The sequence below is a fragment of the Pseudorasbora parva genome, chromosome 25 (genome assembly GCF_024679245.1).
Source record: "Pseudorasbora parva isolate DD20220531a chromosome 25, ASM2467924v1, whole genome shotgun sequence".
NCBI classification, from domain to species: domain Eukaryota; kingdom Metazoa; phylum Chordata; class Actinopteri; order Cypriniformes; family Gobionidae; genus Pseudorasbora; species Pseudorasbora parva.
In genome coordinates, this window is record NC_090196.1 from 28,179,307 (window position 1) to 28,199,739 (window position 20,433).

The 20,433-nt window shown below is 38.4% G+C and overlaps 2 protein-coding genes across 3 annotated transcripts; one reads left to right on the top strand and one right to left on the bottom strand.

Annotated features, from left to right (window-relative positions):
- On the bottom strand, positions 1 to 5,843 carry LOC137065119 (uncharacterized). The gene is made up of 5 exons (XM_067436682.1): positions 5,411 to 5,843; positions 3,344 to 3,512; positions 1,979 to 3,009; positions 1,147 to 1,315; positions 1 to 813 (listed from the first exon to the last, which is right to left on the bottom strand). The coding sequence occupies exons 1-5, from the start codon at positions 5,627 to 5,629 to the stop codon at positions 260 to 262; spliced, it is 2,142 nt and encodes a 713-aa protein (XP_067292783.1). The 5' UTR covers positions 5,630 to 5,843; the 3' UTR covers positions 1 to 259.
- A 183-nt stretch (positions 5,844 to 6,026) lies between these two features.
- Positions 6,027 to 17,024, top strand: snupn (snurportin 1). 2 transcript variants are annotated; one of them, XM_067436683.1, is made up of 9 exons: positions 6,027 to 6,296; positions 6,585 to 6,749; positions 8,044 to 8,224; positions 12,251 to 12,355; positions 12,850 to 12,946; positions 13,055 to 13,152; positions 14,554 to 14,631; positions 14,720 to 14,800; positions 16,324 to 17,024. In XM_067436683.1, exons 1-9 carry the CDS (start codon positions 6,247 to 6,249, stop codon positions 16,609 to 16,611), a joined length of 1,143 nt encoding a protein of 380 aa, XP_067292784.1. In that variant the 5' UTR covers positions 6,027 to 6,246; the 3' UTR covers positions 16,612 to 17,024. The 2 variants fall into 2 exon arrangements, with proteins under 2 accessions (XP_067292784.1, XP_067292785.1); XM_067436684.1 differs by having other exon boundaries at positions 6,279 to 6,433.
- The last annotated feature ends 3,409 nt before the right edge of the window (positions 17,025 to 20,433 follow it).

Genomic DNA, 20,433 nt, shown 5'->3' on the forward strand with positions numbered 1-20,433 from the left:
CTTTGTTTGTAAGGCTATTTGTGAATTAATCAGAATCTTATCTGGTTAATTAATGTGACACGCCATACTGAATGTTGCTGAATATATTTTTATATATAATCTTGAGCAACATGTGCCGGTTACACAAATCTTTAATGTACAATATTTAATTCAGTATATCAAGTTAATAACAAAACATTTGTTTTTCATTAGATTTTAATGTGTTAAAAACAAGAAATCGCCGCGAAACATATTTACACAATCAGTATCATCCTCAATATTACTGTAAGTCGAAATTTCCCAGCAAAGTGTTGTGCCTGTGTTTTCTGTTTATGTGAACCAGCAAGTTCTTTTTATTTATCTGAATGCCGCAGTGTGTGCAAGCCACCCTGACTTGCTGCCGGACACGTAATCTTACTGCTGATGATGGTGCTGCTGGGAATGAAGGTCCTTTTAATGAAGATGGAGGTCCTTCTGCTGTGGATGGAGGTACTTCTGATGGAGGTACATTTACTGTGGATGGAGGTACTTCTGATGGAGGTACATTTACTGTGGATGGAGGTTCTTCTGATGGAGGTACATTTACTGTGGATGAAGGTAATTCTGATGGAGGTACATTTACTGTGGATGGAGGTACTTCTGATGGATGTACTTCTGCTGTGGATGGAGGTGGTGCTGCTGCTGGCAGAGTGGGTGGAGGCCGTATTGATGTATTTTTACAAGCTGTTAAATGTTTAATCAGAGCATCCCTTCTGATTATTGTTGATGTGCAGTAGCAGCAGTGAAAGTGTGGTGTTTGTCTGCAGCCTAGACCACACTTGATGATGACAAATCCTAAAATGTAGAAAGCACAAGTTCAATAGTCATGAATCATTTATAAATTGGTTTATACAGTCCAGTGCAGCAATCCTGTAAAAGTTTAGGGATGAAGCGCCTTTAATACATTTTTTTACATAAAATAAGAAAGAGATCAAGATAAAAGAGAGAAGGGAAAAGCAACATCGAAGAATAAAATAATTCTTTAGATAATGAGCTTATAACGGTTGGGCAAAGTTATGTTAATCATTTGTATGACCAAGGCCAAAACATGTGAAAAACAGAAGCTTTGGTAAACTTACACACAGTATAACTGAGCTGTATAAAGACATTTAATGAACTCACACATACCTTCCTGTTGAACAGCATTTCGAAGGTGATTTGTAACATGATTTTGTGCCTCGTGTAGATGTTTATGCAGCATTGTACAGTAGTCACAGTGAAACATGTTGCAGCACACCGAGCATCTCTCAATGGAGAGAAGAGGATCATGTCCTCGCCTCAGTATTGTCTGATGCTTCTGTGCAGGTTAAACAAACACACACCATTTTAACATCCGTCAGCAAACATACATTTATATATAAACTATGACGACTTATAAAACACACACTTGCTAAAAATTGCCATTGGTAATATCCACCTGTGTATCATTTTTCAAGTGCACTGTTTTGATAAACAGTTAATGCACCATTTATGGTATGAATCTATGGAAGCTGGTTTCCGTCATGGAATAAAAAAAAAATATAAAAGGTAATTGCGACTTTTTGTATTACAATTTGGACTATTTTCTCGCAATTGTGAGTTTATATCTTGCGATTCTGACTTTATTTCTCACAACTCTGAGTTAACTCACAATTCTGTCTTTTTTTTCTCAGAATACTGAGACATAAACTCTGAATTGCGAGTTATAAAGCCAGAATTGTGAGATATGAACGTGCAATTGCGAGAAGAAAAAAAATCTGAATTGTGAGAAAATTCGCAATAACCTTTTTAATTCGTAACAGAAAAAAATCGTACATATCATCATCTTGGTTCATCCTCAATATTATTGGAAGTCAAATCTTCCCAGCAAAGTGTTGTGCCTGTGTTTTCTGTTTATGTGAACCAGGAAGTTCCTTCTATATATTTAAATGTTGCAATGTGTGTAAAGCAGCCTGACTTGCTGCCAGACACGTAATCTTACTTTTGATGATGAAGGACCTTTTGCTGGTGATGGAAGACCTTCTAATAGGGATGGAATTCCTTCTGCTGGGAACGAAAATCCTTCTGCTGTGGATGGAGGTCCCGCCTCTGTGGACAGATGTCTTTCTGCTAGGGATGGAGGTACTTCTGCTGTGGATGGAGGTACTTCTGATGGAGGTACAGTTACTTTGGATGGAGGTATTTCTGATGGAGGTACTTCTGCTGTGGATGGGGGTACTTCTGATGGAGGTACATTTACTATGGATGGAGGTACTTCTGATGGAGGTACATTTACTGTGGATGGAGGTACCTCTGATGGAGGTACATTTACTGTGGATGGAGGTACCTCTGATGGAGGTACATTTACTGTGGATGGAGGTACTTCTGATGGAGGTACATTTACTGTGGATGGAGGTACTTCTGATGGAGGTACATTTACTGTGGATGGAGGTACTTCTGATGGAGGTACATTTACTGTGGATGGAGGTACTTCTGATGGAGGTATATTTACTTTGGATGGAGGTACCTCTGATGGAGGTACATTTACTGTGGATGGAGGTACTTCTGATGGAGGTATATTTACTTTGGATGGAGGTACTTCTGATGGAGGAACATTTACTGTGGATGGAGGTACTTCTGATGGACATACTTCTGCTGTGGATGGAGGTACATTTACTGTGGATGGAAGTCCTTCTGATGGAGGTAAATTTACAGTGGATGGAGGTACTTCTGATGGATGTACTTCTGCTGTAGATGGAGGTACTTCTGATGGATGTACTTCTGCTGTGGATGGAGGTACTTCTGATGGAGGTACATTTACTGTGGATGGAGGTACTTCTGATGGATGTACTTCTGCTGTGGATGGAGGTGGTGCTGCTGCTGGCAGAGTGGGTGGAGGCCGTATTGATGTATTTTTACAAGCTGTTAAATGTTTAATCAGAGCATCCCTTCTGATTATTGTTGATGTGCAGTAGCAGCAGTGAAAGTGTGGTGTTTGTCTGCAGCCTAGACCACACTTGATGATGACAAATCCTAAAATGTAGAAAGCACAAGTCCAATAGTCATGAATCATTTATAAATTGGTTTATACAGTTCAGTGCAGCAATCCTGTAAAAGTTTAGGGATGAAGACAGAGATCGAGATAAGAGAGACATCAAGGGAAAAGCAACATCGAAGAATAAAATAAATATTCTTTTTTTAGAGTAATAATAGATTTTATTCTAGATAATGAGCTTATAACTGTTGGGCAAGGTAATATTAATCATTTGTATGACCAAGGCCAAAACATGTGAAAAACAGAAGCTTTGGTAAACTTACTCACAGTATAACTTAACTGTATAAAGACATTTAAGGAACACACACATACCTTCCTGTTGAACAGCATTTCGAAGGTGATTTGTAACATGATTTTGTGCCTCGTGTAGATGTTTATGCAGCATTGTACAGTAGTCACAGTGAAACATGTTGCAGCACACCGAGCATCTCTCAATGGAGAGAAGAGGATCATGTCCTCGCCTCAGTATTGTCTGATGCTTCTGTGCAGGTTAAACAAACACACACCATTTTAACATCCGTCAGCAAACATACATTTACATATAAACTGTGTCTGTTACTGTGTCTGTGGTGTGCTGTGTCTGTGGTGTGCTGTGTCTGTGGTGTGTCTGTGGTGTGCTGTGTCTGTGTTGTGTCTGTGGTGTGCTGTGTCTGTGTTGTGCTGTGTCTGTGTTGTGCTGTGTCTGTGTTGTGCTGTGTCTGTGGTGTGCTGTGTCTGTGTCGTGTCTGTGGTGTGCTGTGTCTGTGACGTGTCTGTGGTGTGCTGTGTCTGTGGTGTGCTGTGTCTGTGTTGTGTCTGTGGTGTGCTGTGTCTGTGGTGTGCTGTGTCTGTGTTGTGCTGTGTCTGTGTTGTGTCTGTGGTGTGCTGTGTCTGTGTTGTGTCTGTGGTGTGCTGTGTCTGTGTTGTGTCTGTGGTGTGCTGTGTCTGTGGTGTGCTGTGTCTGTGTCGTGTCTGTGGTGTGCTGTGTCTGTGGTGTGCTGTGTCTGTGACGTGTCTGTGGTGTGCTGTGTCTGTGGTGTGCTGTGTCTGTGGTGTGCTGTGTCTGTGGTGTGCTGTGTCTGTGTTGTGTCTGTGGTGTGCTGTGTCTGTGGTGTGCTGTGTCTGTGTTGTGTCTGTGGTGTGCTGTGTCTGTGTTGTGTCTGTGGTGTGCTGTGTCTGTGTTGTGTCTGTGGTGTGCTGTGTCTGTGGTGTGCTGTGTCTGTGTTGTGTCTGTGGTGTGCTGTGTCTGTGTTGTGCTGTGTCTGTGGTGTGCTGTGTCTGTGGTGTGCTGTGTCTGTGGTGTGCTGTGTCTGTGGTGTGTTTTGCTGTGTCTGTGGTACGCTGTGTCTGTGGTGTGCTGTGTCTGTGGTGTGCTGCGTGTGTGGTGTGTTTTGCTGTGTCTGTGGTACGCTGTGTCTGTGGTGTGCTGTGTCTGTGGTGTGCTGTGTCTGTGGTGTGTTTTGCTGTGTCTGTGGTACGCTGTGTCTCTGGTGTGCTGTGTCTGTGGTGTGCTGTGTCTGTGGTGTGTTTTGCTGTGTCTGTGGTACGCTGTGTCTGTGGTGTGCTGTGTCTGTGGTGTGCTGTGTCTGTGGTGTGTTGTGTCTGTGGTGTGTCTGTGGTGTGCTGTGTCTGTGTTTTGCTGTGCCTGTGGTGTGCTGTGTCTGTGTTGTGTCTGTGGTGTGCTGTGTCTGTGGTGTGTTGTGTCTGTGTTGTGTTGTGCCTGTGTTGTGCTGTGTCTGTGGTGTGCTGTGTCTGTGGTGTGCTGTGCCTGTGTTGTGCTGTGTCTGTGGTGTGCTGTGTCTGTGGTGTGTTGTGCCTGTGTTGTGCTGTGTCTGTGGTGTGCTGTGTCTGTGGTGTGCTGTGTCTGTGTTGTGCTGTGTCTGTGGTGTGCTGTGTCTGTGGTGTGTCTGTTGTGTGCTGTGTCTGTGGTGTGCTGTGTCTGTGTTGTGCTGTGTCTGTGGTGTGCTGTGTCTGTGGTGTGCTGTGTCGCATATATGCTGTGTCTGTGTTTTGCTGTGTCTGTGTTGCATCTATGTTGTGTTGCATCTGTGCTGTGTCTGTGTTGTGATGTGCTGTGTCTGTGTTGCATCTGTGTTGTTCGTAAGCTGCAAACACCAGCACATTATTGTCATTTTCCGGGGTTGCATCTATTATTCTCTGCGTTGCGTCTATGCTGTGTCACACCTGTGCTGTATCTGTGTAATGTCTGTGTTGTGTCTATGATGTGTTGTGTTTTGTTTGTGTTGTGTCTGTGTTGCATCTATGTTGTGTTTGGGTTGTGCCGTGTCGCTTCTGTGCAGTGTCTATGTTGTGTTGTGTTAGCATCTGTGCTGTGCCTGTGTTGTGTCTATGTTGTGATGTGTCTGTGTTGCATCTGTATTGTTTGTAAGCTGCACTCACCAGCACATTATTGTCATTTTCCAGGGCCGGACTGGGACTCGGGAGAGAGCGAGAGCTTAAGCCCATCCTCGGGAGAGGGGCTGCTACTGCAGCGCTGCTGATGGTGTTGACTGATATCTGTGGAGTTTGTGTGAAAAGAAAGAAGAGAATCTGGGGAGTTTGACCACATTCTTTTTTGTCTCTTCTTGTTTCTGCCCCGCGGGGGTAGCTACGTTTCATTATTAACCCTTAGAACTTCAACTTCCCTCTATTGCTAATGTTTTCGTTTGCTCTAGTTAAATTGACTCTGCTGTTGCTGTGTAACTTTCTCTACCTTCTTCTTCTTCTTCTTTGGCGTTTTCTGCGCCATAGGCACATTCCGCCACAGCGCCACCTACTGTTAGTGACAGGCACTTTCAAAACGCTTTGTGAAACCTTTACGAATCGTTTCGAATCAGTCTATTTTTCTGTCACTCTTTTTGAATATTTGATTCTATTACTAATTGAATTAATGATAACTTTCAAATGTAGTGTTGATATCCAGACCATACCAATATATGACCGAAAATTATTACGTCATATATGATTTATATAGGCTTCTGTGTGTATGTTGGGGTATACAGTGACAAATTAAAATGGGATAAGTATTTAGACCACCATCTCATACTGTATTTCCTCGTTTGTCATCCGTATTGCTTTAGAGCCGAACTAATGCATCACATTTGATAGAATGTGTGTATTTTTAACTGAATTAGTATTAGTAAATCGAACGAACTTTAACAACAGTAAAGTGATTTTGAGATGAACGCCTCAGCTGAAACTCCGCGATGGAGTTTGGTCGGCCGCGGTGAGGCTTGATGAGGTCAGCAGCGCGCCATTACGTTTCAAAGCGTGCATCTCTGCCGAAGTAGGTGTTTGTGTATTTCACTCGTCTGTTTTTTTATTCTCTTCGTGTTTATATGACCCAGAATCATGAGCAAAGGATCTTAGAGCAGCTCTGATGGGAATGTGATCACGTGTTTGCAGCCAGCTGTTGGTTTATCTGTATGTTTGTTTTGTGTTTATTAAAATGGTATAATATGGGTGATTTCTGTTTGCTTTTGAAATGCCTTATTGGTATTATATACATAACCGACTCATGTTATTGCATATACGTGTCTTGGGATGATGTGAACCCTTCTGTGTGTTGTCATAGGTCCATCATGGAGGCTCTGACCCAGGCGCTCTCCTCCAGCTTCGCTGTATCCAGAGAACCCAACAGCACTTCTGCTCCCCATCCACGCCTGGCCCAGTACAAGAGCAAATACAGTGTTCTGGAGCAGAGTGAGCGGCGCAGGAGGTTCCTGGAGCTCCAGAAAGAGTGAGTTAAAGCCACCATGACATCAAAACAGACCATTCTTAAAGGGATAGTTCACCCAAAAATTAAAATTCTGTCAATAATTCCTCACCCTCATGTCACTGCAAACCCGTAGGACCTTTGTTTATCTTCGAAACACAGATTAAGATATTTTTAATGAAATCCGAGAGCTTTTTGACCCCTCCATGGACAGTAATATAATGACTTTCAAAGTTTAGGTTTATTTAAGGTTTGACAAGGCAGGATATTGCAGCAAAAAAACATGAAATGTGTCAAACATAACATATACTCTGAAACAACCATTATAACCATTATATTTAAAACAAGCTAAAAATCCAAAAAATAACATAATTCTGACATAATATTATGGTTAACTTCTGAGAGATAGTACAGCACAAATAAAAAAGCTGAACTGGACTTCATACAATCAAACACCTAAAAAGTATTTGTAAAACAATTGAAGAGCACTTGGAATAAAATAAAGTTCTTGTTTTTTGTTCTTGACAAATTTCCTGTGCTGCCACAACTGATAACTTGGTGTTGGAGCCACAGACAGGAAGCAATGCAGTGGTGATGAACTGTCCTTAATTGATTGAGTAAAAGTACGTAACGTAGCTTCATCACATCTCTCACTCAGTGATAGAAGGATTGAAGTCCTAATACCTATTATCCGACAGCAATGTTTGTGAACCCTCTGTAACTCATCGGAGAGACCTTGAGGCAGTCCACCCTATACTGGGCATGCGTACTCCAGCACTGGCCGTATAAAAGTCGGATATATTTGTGTTAAAACATCACAAGGTAGACCCGCTTTTTTAGCAACACAAAGATAATAGATTCTAGGACGTACTTTCATAATCATGTACTTAATGTGGGCGTCCCATGACAGATCGGAAGAGATATGGACACCAAGCAGTTTAAAAGTTAAAACTCTTCTAATTACATGTCCGGAAATAACAGGGAAAGAAGGACAAGGAATGTTTTGCTCATTCCTAGCACTGATGACCATGTCTACTGTCTTAGTTTCATTCATTGCTAATGTAAATTCCCGTCCCCATTCCGACACTGAATTGGGAACATCTGGAGAGATCGGGAAAATCGTCCATGATTCCAGCGGTTCAACTGTACTTTTATGAAGTGGAAAGAATACATTTTGAGCACAAAAAAACGAACAAAAATAGCGACTTTATTCAGTAATTTCTCCCGAGCATCTGCTCAGCAACCACCTACAGTGCCCTAGCAACCACAACTTTTATTTTGATGCAGGTGACACTAATCAAAAACATTATGTTGGCAGGAAGAGGCTGAACTACGTGAATCACGCCCGTCGTCTGGCAGATGGAGACTGGACAGGAGTCGATAGTGATGATGAGGAGGACAAAGAGAAGAAGAGTCCGGAACAGCTGGAGAACAGCGCAGATGAAGAGGGGATGGAGATCGAGCAGAGGAAGAAGCTCCCGAAGCATTATGCCAACCAGGTGCTCAAATAATTGCTTACAGATATAGTCATTCACATCGACCAGCTTTAAAGGTTTAGTAGCAGAAACATCTGGTTCATTTAGAAGAATTGAAAAGTGGAAAATGCCCACATAAAGTTAAAGGACACTGGGCAAAAAAAGGGCCAAGCCTAATATTTTAATTGTCTTAAGCACAAATTATTGGTCAGAAAATTAGCAAAACTGAAGCAAACGCACTACTTAAAAAGCCATTGGTGTCTCAGAAAAAAACATTTAAGACAGAATAAAGTGATGAATCAGACTGAAACGCATGAGGATACTCCTGAGTGAAATCTGCTGAGAAATATAATAATAAATGCCTCTCTAGCAAAGGGCTGCATAATTAATCCAATTTCAGGTATCATAGAAATGGATGCCACAATTGCGTAATATTTCAAAGGAGCAATTACAATCTGTGTGCTTTGTTCTTTCTACATTTTAAGTTTTTTTTCCACTACTTTAATTTTAGTATAAAATTATAATACCATGCATATTTTTACTTTTTAAAATTTCTTATTTAAAAAAAGAAATCAAACCTGTAAAGCTAGTTTATTAGAGGTGTAATGATATACTTGCGTTACAATTCAGTATATATCACGATACTGAACTCAAGATACGATATGTATCCCGATAGTTTAAGCCAACAAGAGTTTTTTATTTATTTATTTTTTTACATTTTTTATTACTATTATTATTTGTGTATTATTACAATTATTTGAGTATTATTATTATTAGGACCCACAAATATTTCCCCATTGCATAATTATACATATATATATATATAAAGGCCATCCTTAAAAATATTCTTGTTTGCCGTAACCCGACCGACCCTGTCAATTTAGGGCCGACTCAAAGTTTTTTTTTTTCCTTTTAGTCCGACCGACTTGCCGGTTTTAAATTTGCTTTAAGACCGACCAATTTCTTTTTTTACTCTTCAAACATCTAATACAAAAGTAATAAAATAATATGAATATATTTTAGTAAATATTATAAATATATAAATTGCCTGGGTCTACATACGAAGGCTACGTTCTTTATTTTATAGAAAAACCCGTGATGTCATCTATGTTTACACTAAGGTTAACAGATGTCACACTATGGCCTGCACGTGCGTTCGTTTCGGCTCATTCTCGCATTCACGGTAACGTAGACTATTAAAGCCCTGTCGGAGATTTCGCCGCATTGTGTGACAGGAGTCAGGACCATGGACACGTTACACACAGCCAAGTGCACTGCAGAGGGGAGGGTTTGGGGGTTTGAACCCTTGCCCTTTTTGAAAATTAATCAAAAGTGCCCCTCTCAACATTCATCATTACTATATTGTGGCCAATAAAACAGAATTTGAATTATAATTAATATAACAACGTGTACAAAACAGTAACAAATGGCGGAAAAGCCGTTTATCTTGTCTCTGTCAGTCTGAAATATCGTTGTCAATGGGTAGCGTGTGTTTTGCTCGACCGCAGCGTGTGGTGGGAGCGGTGGCACTGGTTGTAACTTGAAAATTAATGCTTTATGTATGGTTCTGTCGATGGATACACGTGCTGGCTCCATCAGAGACAGGCTACACTACAACAGCGATAATAAAAGAAAAACGTGGGCAAAACGGTCTTTGGGCAAAACGGTTCTATCTTTGTAAACTGTGTTCAATGCATGCGAGTGCTGCCGTATGACCAGTCATTTCGCCGTCATCACCCAGTATATTCGCCAGAAGACGCGAATGAGAACTCTGTAGTGTGAGAACGAAGCTGTCTCTCTGCGCTGGTACAAAAGCGTGCGCATGTCTCACAGCGCGCAAATATTGAGTTCTTCAAGTCTTGTGCTTCAACGGACAAACTCACACAAAAAGTATGTCAACATGTCGATCTTGATGAGAATCCAAGCAGACAGTCTGATGCCTTAACTGTATACAGTCGAGAAAGACGAGCATATCCCTGTATTAGGTCTTAAAGGGGCAGTAGCCTTTACTGCTGTCTGTCAAACAAAAGATAAGGACATCACTCACAACTCTTGATTGAATAGCTTTTGTAATTTTAAAAAGGATTGATCTTTGACTGAAAAAAGGTTGGGAAACACTGATTTAGTGAATGGCTGTGGCTCGACGGCAGGAAAAACAATCCAAACAATCACGATTTTTAAACCTTTTTCATCATTATTGTTAATCAAAGCTATTATTCTAAATGTAGGCTGTCAAGAAGGAGGAAAGAGGGGCAGTGTCTCTTCAAAAAAACAGAGACAATACATAATATTACAAAAATAAAATAACGTCTGAAAAAAATGCTCTGCCATTTTCTGTGATGTTTGTTTACTGTAATATTTACCAGTAAAGAGTAGGTTATAGCTGCTTAATTAATTGAATTCATAAAAATAAAAAAACTTTTTAATATTCAAATACACTAGTCTATATCACCATATGCGTTGGTTTAGCAACAAGTGCAAGCCACTTCAGAGACACAGATAGTAGCGTATTCTGAGTTAACACAATCGAGCGTAAAAATACGAATACATATACATATCATATACAATACATATCACTGGAAAATACTAAAACGGGAAAAGAGCTAAAATACGTGAGAAACCCGGAAAAAAGGGAGGGTTGACAGCTATGAGTCAATGACAGCTAGCGGTGGCTGGAACCTTTTCTTAATGAATGCACCTGAAATTTATGCAATAAACATGTTTTTGACAAATATTTCAATTTGTTTGTGGTCTATATAGCCTGCAATTAGCCTACACGCCCGAAGGCACGGCTTGAAGACCCAGTCAGTTTAAATTCATACCTACGTAATCACCATCACCAAAAATGTACTTTTTTTTACATTAAAATTTGAAGAAAAAAAAAAATTGACCTACCTACCGACCCTTTTTTTTAAAATTTGTACTGTTACTGCAAACCATAATATTTTTAAGGATGGCCTAATATATAATTATTTTGGTCTTTTAAGTTTAAAAGGGATAATGGACTTTATGTGGAGGGACAGAAATCCCTCAGGTTTCATAAAGAATATTATTTGTGATTGGAAGTTTTAAAAACATAAAAATTATATGATATAATAATGAAATGATATGAGTTGAGGAAGGCCATTCCATGCTGAGTTACTTTATCTACAGTATTTGTGCATTTCTTGATCATTTCCTTACCATTGTTTAAAGGGGTGATTCAGTGTTTTTTTTTTCTAGGCTTGGTTGTGTTTATGGGGCGCAATATAACGTCTTAATACTTCTTTTTCTTTTTTTACGCTGTATTTTTCTTCTATTTTCCCTTTATTCCACACCGCTGTCTCCACTGTCCTTTGAACGGCTCGTTTGCTTCCTGCTTCTCTGAAGCCCATCCCTCCGAATAACGCAGTGGTCTTAGATTGGTTAGATGGCCAAATGTAGTTTCCTGTATTTTTATTGGCTGAAGTGCCAAGCACAGGTTGTCCTGAAACGCCACGCCCCTTACCATTACAGGCGGAAGTCACATCTGCGGAGACTAGCGAGGGTTTATGATGTCACCAACCCGGAAGAAGCTCGTTGTAGTCCAAACCGGCCGTTTTTGTAGGCAATAAACTGCCAAAAAAGACAATATCTCTGTTTGCATTGAACTCTCAGCGCTGTAACTTTGCAGATACTGTTTATGCTCGAGCAGCAACATTACACACTAACTAAAGTTAAAAAGTGAAATTGCATGCAACCACTCCTTTAAAAGACCAGTTGAGGATTTGTCATTCTTGGCTTGGCCCATTTTTTTTTATGCTAAGGAGTGAATGTTTTCTCTTATTTAAATAAACTAATAATAACGCATAAGTTACAATATTTATTATAATACAAATAAATACGCAAGTAATCATTTTGATAATGCTGTCTGGAAGCTGATTTGTAAGTATTTTATAAAAGTTATATGCCAATATTATAAAAAATTATATAATGCAAAGTGATTAATTAATATGACATTGCTGTCTGGTAGTGTAATTAAACAGTTTTTTAATAGGAACGTTGTGTTTTATATTTGTGTGATATCTCCAGCTGATGTTGTCAGAGTGGTTGGTGGACATCCCTGCAGATCTGAGCTCTGATTGGCTGATGGTGGTTTGTCCAGTTGGGAAGCGTTCCCTCGTTGTTGCCTCCAAGGTTTGGACCAATCTTTTTTTCATCCAGAAAGCATGTACATCATGTGATCAGAAATGCACAGCTGTTCCAACGTTTGGGTTTAGTGAGACTTTGTTTTTAAAGAAATTAACAGACTACTTTTATTCAGCAGGGATGAAATAAATTGATGTTCCAAAACACAGTTTTTACAATAATATTAAGCAACACAAAATTGATAATAATCATAAATGTTTCTCGCAAATCATATTATTATGATTCATCATGTGACACTGAAGACTGGAGGAATGATGCTGAAAATACAGATTTGATCACAGAAATAAATTACAGTTTAAAATATATTCAAATATAAAACAGTTCTAATAATTTGTAATATTATTTCACAATATTGCTGTTTTTACTGTATTTTTGATCAAATAAATGCAGCCTTGGTGAGCAGACTCTTGAATCCTCTTGAATAAAAGTGTATTGATGCAGCCTTTTCTGTTTAATATTCATGATTATTGTTTTATCCTTAGGGATCTACCTCATCTTTCACCAAAAGCGGCTACTGTGTCAATCGTTTCCCTTCTCTTATCCCTGGCGGCAACAGACACAACTCTGCCCTGGGAAAGGGTCTGTATCTCTGCACCTGTCCTACAGATTTATCACACTAGAGTGTGCTAGAGGACTGCATTTCTGAACCAACCCAGAAAATGAAACTGATAAATATGTTTTATATAGATTACACCATCCTGGACTGCATCTATAGCGATGTGGACAGAACATACTACATCCTGGACGTCATGTGCTGGAGGGGACATCCTGTATATGACTGCTCAGTGAGTGGTGACTTAATCTAATGACATTTGCATAAACCTTAGGGTCTTAAGTCGTATTCGAACGGTAATTGTTTCTCATGTGGACGTCTGTAAAAATAAATGTGCATGCCACCTCAGTGATAAAACTGTTGCATTCGAATGGTGATTTATTTGAGTTTTGTGATCCTGCGCTCTTGGGAACACTGCTCACGTGATCAGGTGAATGACTGACTGCTGTAAAAATGTCATATGCTTGGAGTAATATGATTAAAATCATATTTAATTTAATAATAGGAAATTATTCATTATTTAATTATTTAAATCTCCCGTTTAAAAATAGGAAGATGTCATTTTAATAATGTGGAAATAAGCGTAAATAAGTTAATAAAATGCTGCAAATTTAACCTATATAACGTCAATTACTGCCGTAATAATGGCTTATTTCAAATGTTTGTGTTTTTCTTTTGAGTGGTGATGAAAGATTATTCTTGTAAATACTTTCCAGCATTTTAGTAAGAAAAGTGTGAGCTATAGATCTTTCAAATGCATCCAAATGACAGTGAAGCACAACGATACGGTGATCTGCAGGGGTCAAAAAGGATATAAACAGTTAATTTTGAAGCAATCTCTTCTTGAAAACTCAGAGATGTGGATTAAATTAAATCCCGACACGACCTTGGTGTTTGTCTAAAAACAGTCGATAATTCGGTCTGGGATTATTATTTTTTGCGCGGGTGGTGGGAGAAAAACACTGACATTCTGGATTCAGACGGCAATAAAATCCCAGACTCGCTCCCGTTAATGATGAACGTTGACCTTATGACCCTGTGAGAAACAATTACCATCTGGATAGGGCTATATTCTACACTTTCAGAGCATTTTATATAATTAATTTCAGAAAAGTGCACTTATGTTTCTTGCATTAAAACTGCATTAAATGTAGTTTTAGATTTTGATATGCTACCATTAAAAAGTTTGGGGTCGGTATTAGGAAATTAATACTTTTATTCAGAAAGGTTGTATAAATTGAACAAAAGTGACTAATGTTACAAAACTGTTCTATTTCATATTAATGCGTTCTTTTAAACATTCTACTCATCGAATCCTGAAAAAAAAAAGATGTTTCTTGTTTCCACACAAATTTTAAGCAGCGCAATCGTTTTCAACATTGATAATACGTCATATTAGAATGATTTCTGAAGGATCATGAAACACTTAAATTTTGTATGCACACTAACATTTATTTTAATAGTTATTTTTAAGTTAAGTATTACTTTTTTGATGCAATAAATGCAGCTTGTTGTCTTGTTTCAAAAATATCTTTCAGTGCCCTAACTTTTAAACGGTAGTGTATATAAATGATGAAAATCGCACACAATTCCTATCTTACAACTGTAAGCACAAGCTGTTATATCTTTACAGACAGAGTTCCGGTTCTACTGGCTGCAGTCTAAAGTGGAAGAGGCTGAAGATCTTTCTGAAATTTCCAAGATTAATCCTGTGAGTGAACCTATAACTGCATCTGTAAGCAAGAATTAACTTTTATTTGAAGTACTTTATTCATTCATGGTCTGTTCTCTCTCTGCAGTTCCGATTCGTGAGTCTGAACAACATCAGCTGTTCAACAGAGTCCATCCAAAAAGCTCTTGCACATGAGTACAACTTTACAGTAAGAACATCCATAATTTACAGTGTAAATTCACTGATTTTCAACCCGTTTTGTATTTTACAGTGTTGGTAATATATGTAAATAAATAATGTTTACTCTTTCTCTTTAATACCTGGAAATTCAAATTTATTTGACTGCAAAAATGTTTTTGACAGCTCCAGATCTTCCAAAAAAAAGAAACTACAGATTATACTGCTGCATTTTTGTACAGACAGTAGGATCTTAAGAGGGTTATTAACAGAACAGTTGTTGTAAGGGTAGGTTTATCGCTGAACTGTAACGCAATGTCATTTTCGTCATCACGAGGGTTTGCTGATATTCGCACCCATTGTCCGTGTGTAGGTAATTTTTTGGGGCGCTTACTACAGCATGCGCAAGTGAGACAGAAGAGATAAGAGATTCGTTCGGATGCGGAAATTGAAGTATACCCTTTACCTGTATGTGATAGAGTTTTGCTCTGGGTGGAACTGGCCGTTTTCCCCCTCTTTTTGGCCTATAACACAGTGTCTGTGGTCATTCAGTTGGAAGTGTTGACTACAAACACTTTTGTAGGTTTTTCCGTTGTGCTGTTCTCTGCATATTTTATTTATTTGCAGTGTTTAGCCGTTACCTACAACGTGCTCGAACCTTCACTAACCGAAAGAAACTCACTCCTGTTAAATGTTTACTCTTTGAATTCTTGATCCTGGGAACAATACAAGTCGACACCATTATAACAGACAATTTGTTACAAGGCATTTCCTACTTAAAGGGATAGTTCACCCCAAAATGAAAATGTGATGTTTATCTGCTTACCCCCAGGGCATCCCAGAAGTAGGTGTGTTTGTTTCTTCAGGAGAACACAAATGAAGATTTTTAACTCCAACCATTGCTCGTAAAATGCATGTCAATGAGGTGCATATCTATGAGAGTAAAAAACACAGACATACAAATCCATATTAAACCCTGTGGCTCGTGGCGACACACTGATGCGCCATTACTTCCGCTGAGGAAAGTCAAAATACCGGCACGATTGTAGATATTTTACATAGATGCCTCATTCAATCGAGCCGCGCAGGCACGAATGAGGAATCTATAAATATATATATGATAGCGCCAGGATTTTGACCTTATTCAGCGAATATTAGATTAGATTTGTCTGATATGAGGTAAAAAATTACATAAATACTGTTGGGTTTCTCGTAGAAACCGGTTGTTTTGTGTCTTAAGATATTAATGTGTCACAACGAGCCACAGGGTTTAATATGGATTCGGATGTGTTTTTCACTCTCATAGAAATGCACCCCATTGACATGCATTTATACGAGCAACGGCTGAAGTAAAAAAATCTTCATTTGTGTTCTACTGAAGAAACAAACACACCTACATACTGGATGCCCTGGGGGTAAGCAGATAAACATCACATTTTCATTTTTGGGTGAGCTAACCCTTAAACATGCCAAATAGGATCGAGTTTTACTTGATTATCTGTGTTGTTTTATTTCAATACGCAATGAACTCAAAATGTGTTCCATTTATTCTAGGTGGACGGGCTTCTTTTCTACCACAAGGAGACGCACTACACCCCTGGCAGCACACCGCTGGTTGGCTGGCTCAGGCCCTATATGGTGGCAGATATCTTGGGCATTGAGGTGCCACAATGTCCCCTCACCAGCAAGCCTGATTATGCCAGTCATCAGCTTCAGCAGATCCTGGAGCACAAGAAAACTTCCACAGAAGTTCGGCCAGCCGACCAAAACGGCCGATATGAACTGGAACACCTCTCCACGCCAGAGACACAGCTGGAGAAGAAAGAGAGCATGGAGGTCTGAGAGCCACGAAAAGACTGCAAAACTGTTTTTGAGAGCACTTGAGGTCAGGCCTGCCCATGACCGTAGAGAAGAACAGTGATGTGAATGAGGTTTTAACTGTTATATTTAAAATTGCAGTTCAGTTCTAAGTAACCCAAATGGGCCTATTTCTGTAACCATAATCTCTAGTATTAAACTCCTCTGCTTTTTTTGCAGATGTTATTTTAGGACACATATGTAGTAAACATCACACACTGTTCATTTCACCTGCTCTGTTTAGCTATGCATCTTTATTGGATTTTATATATAGCTTTTTTTAATTCAATCTTTTCTGTAGAAGATCAGCTCATTGATTCACCTGGTGAAGAAGCCTATGAATTATATTTTTAAATTTGTGTTGACTTCAATAAAGTTTTATTGTCTGTTTTGTTTAACCCTTTGTCTAAAATTAATTAATGAATCTATTCATTTTCAATTGTCCAAGAGTGTTTTAAGTTTTGCTTCCGTGTTAATAAGGTTTATTTATAGCAAGGATACATAACATTTATAAAAAGTGACAGTAAAGACAAAGATTTCTATATTAAAAGCTGTTCTTTTGAACTTTTTATTAATACAAAAAATCCTGAAAAAACAACAAATATGCAGCAGCAAATGTATTCAGTATTGATGATTATGATAAATGTTTCCTGAGCATAAAATCATATAATGATTTCTGAAGGACCATGCAACACTGAAGAGTGGAGTAATGATGCTGAAAATTCAGCTTTGATTTTGAGGAATAAATTACATTTTAAAATATTTGCAAATAGAAAACCTTTTAAATAGTACACTGATGTAGTACAGAAGAGGATTAGGGCCAAGCAAAAAAAAAAAAAAAGCATCTCAAGATTAAAGTCATTATAATGCGAGATTAAACTCGTTAAATTTCGAGAGAAAAAAAGTCGAGATACAATCTCGAGAATAAACTCATTAAATATTGAGAATAAAGTCGTTATATTTCGAGAAAAAAAGTCGAAATAAAATCTTGAGAATAACGCATTCGATCAGTGTTCATTGCATAGCATACTGATAGAGGACATGGCAGAGTTGGATCTAGTCAAGCTATATTTCAGACTTTCTTTCAGTAACAAAGAAATGCTATCAACTTTAGCTAATTATGACAAAATTATATTAATGTCCTCTATCAGTATGCTATGCAATGAACACTGATTGAATGCGTTATTCTCAAGATTTTATTTAGACTTTTTTTCTCGAAATATAACAAGATTTTTCTCGAAACACAACGATTTTATTCTCGATAATTAATGAGTTTATTCTCAAGTTTTTATTTCGCCTTTTTTTCTCGAAACACGATTTTATTCTCGATAATTAATGAGTTTATTCTCAAGATTTTATTTCGACTTTTTTTCTCAAAATATAACGAGTTTTTCTCGAAACACAACGATTTTATTCTCGATAATTAATGAGATTATTCTCAAGTTTTTATTTCAACTTTTTTTTCTCAAAATATAACGAGTTTTTTCTTGAAACACAACGACTTTATTCTCAATGTTTAATGAGTTTATTCTCAAGATTTTATTTTGACTTTTTTCTCGAAACAGAACGACTTTATTCTTGATATTTAATGAGTTTATTCTCGAGATTGTATCTCGACTTTTTTTCTCGAAATTTAACGAGTTTAATCTCGCATTATAATGACTTTAATCTCGAGATGCTTTTTTTTTTTTTTTTTGCTTGGCCCTAATCCTCTTCCGTAGATGTGGCATTACATTATAACTTCTTATTACCAATATTGTGTTGGTCCCCCTTTTTCTGCTAAAAAACATTCATGACCCGTGGAGCCATAGACTCCATGTGCTGTGGTATCTGTGGGAAGGATATGTAAAGTCCTCAGGTCTCCAGAACAGCCTGGAACATGAAGTGTGTCCATGCGAGCAACTTGTACCTGATGATTCGCTCCATTTCCGCCTGACAATTAACATATTTGGACAGATGCAAATGTTGGGGGCGTGCATATAAATGATCCCCAATGCTTGCGTCACGGTTGGCGTTATGTTGAGAAGCACTTTTTTTTCCCTGGAGTTTTGGATTCACAAGATTTACATTAGAAGTAGGAGACAATGATGTTTGAGACTCACAGTATGTGATGTCCATGTACTGAACTCATATTATTTCACCATGGAAAGGTTAATTCAGTTTTTCATTCTAGGGCATTCGACACGTATCAACGCGTCATCCTCAATAAACCCGTCTCTTGCATGATACCTCAACCTTTCGAGTATTCTGATCTAATATGATTTCTGAACTGTAAGGTTGCCAGAATAATAATCATACACTGTTTGTTAATTGGACAGAGGAGAACTGAGTCTGGTTTCTCCCAAGGTTTTGGAGTTTTGGTCCCTTGCCACTGTCACCTTTGGCTTGGCTTGCTCAGTTGGGGACACTAAAAAACGAAATATCCAAATAAAAACAGCTTTGTGAGGACAATAAAAAAAATCTTGATGGTGAATAACAATAGGGAAGAAAAGACGATCACATCTTCCATTTCATGCCTTAAACACATACCTCGGGTCTTTAGTGACCCAGAACATCATTTACTACTCTCCTCATTCATTTTTTTTTTTTTTAAGTTTGAAATCAGCCTTCTTAGTCTTATAAATCTATTAATTGATGATGGCATAAAACACCCGCTCAAAATGAACCCTTCCAAGCTCCAAAAGATAACCAAATGATTTATTTTATTATTGTGTACCCTAATATCAGGAGTATTATATTTCCAGGCATGTAGAGAGCAATCTGTGTTAGATGATCTTAAGGGTTAAATGTTGTTTTTGTGTATATAAAAGGGTTTTTAACTACTAAACAATATCTTATTTTTTTCTAACGCTATCACTGTAGTTTAACTCTTCCAATGAAATGCTGGCATCATCAAAATATCTTGGTTGAATGTCAAACACCTCTGCAAGCGGTTATGGTGAAGGTGCATTCGTGGCTCTTAAACCACTAGCTCACTTCCCACAGAACAACCAGAGCGTAATCGGAGAGTTGTGTTATTAGTCAGTAGCTGCTTTCCAGGAACTCACAGCACCTGTCAGCCTAAATCACACTTCCTGGATCAGTCATGACTGAGAAAAAAACCTGTCAAGCAATAAAATACATCTGCATTCTACTCTAGACCTTCTCATAACATGGACTTCACCCCCATGATGTGTGCCAAACATACTGTCTATTTTTTTTAGATGTATTTCTTCATTGAAGCTTTTCCTGGTTTGCCTTATTGTGTGTGCACCTTAGTTTGGGGCTATAATATGAGACTATGAGTGTGATTTTCCTCTCTGAAAGTGAAAGCACATTTTTTTCCAGCATGAAGTCGTCATGCTGTCCCGTCAATCGTTCTAGCCCATGGAAACCCGCCCACAGGAAGCTCTTTGTTGTTTTATCGGCTCAGTTTCTTGGAAGTCGTTCTTGCGTCAGCATTAAACTGAGATTTTCGTCCCCGTGTGCCTTTTAAGTAACCCACATTGACATCTGTATAATGGAAACATACGTATACCAAATTTGTATCTATTTATAATCTGTTTAGCTGTACATCTAGTTAGTTCGTTATAAAAAAAAAACATTGGGAACATATGTCCTCATTTACATAACTAAGTAAATGTGCATGTTTCTGTGAATGACGTCCGATTCGCGAACGAATCATTCTTATAATTTGGGAAACTGATTCACAAATCACTCGGCTCATTTGGAAAACGCAACAATTGATTCGACTCAATACAGCTAAAACTACACCATGTTGATAATTGTATTAAATTATTTATTTCACTACAAAAATAACACGTAATA

Bases quoted from the DNA above. Each gene is read 5' to 3' on its own strand.
- snupn (XM_067436683.1), top strand. From the start codon at position 6,247: ATGAGGTCAGCAGCGCGCCATTACGTTTCAAAGCGTGCATCTCTGCCG. The intron at 6,297-6,584 runs GTAGGTGTTTGT...GTGTTGTCATAG, and splicing joins AAGCGTGCATCTCTGCCGAA to GTCCATCATGGAGGCTCTGA. The intron at 6,750-8,043 runs GTGAGTTAAAGC...TTATGTTGGCAG, and splicing joins TTCCTGGAGCTCCAGAAAGA to GAAGAGGCTGAACTACGTGA.
- LOC137065119 (XM_067436682.1), bottom strand. From the start codon at position 5,629: ATGAAACGTAGCTACCCCCGCGGGGCAGAAACAAGAAGAGACAAAAAA. The intron at 3,513-5,410 runs GTGAGTGCAGCT...TAACCTGCACAG, and splicing joins AAAATGACAATAATGTGCTG to AAGCATCAGACAATACTGAG. The intron at 3,010-3,343 runs GTATGTGTGTGT...TCTACATTTTAG, and splicing joins AAATGCTGTTCAACAGGAAG to GATTTGTCATCATCAAGTGT.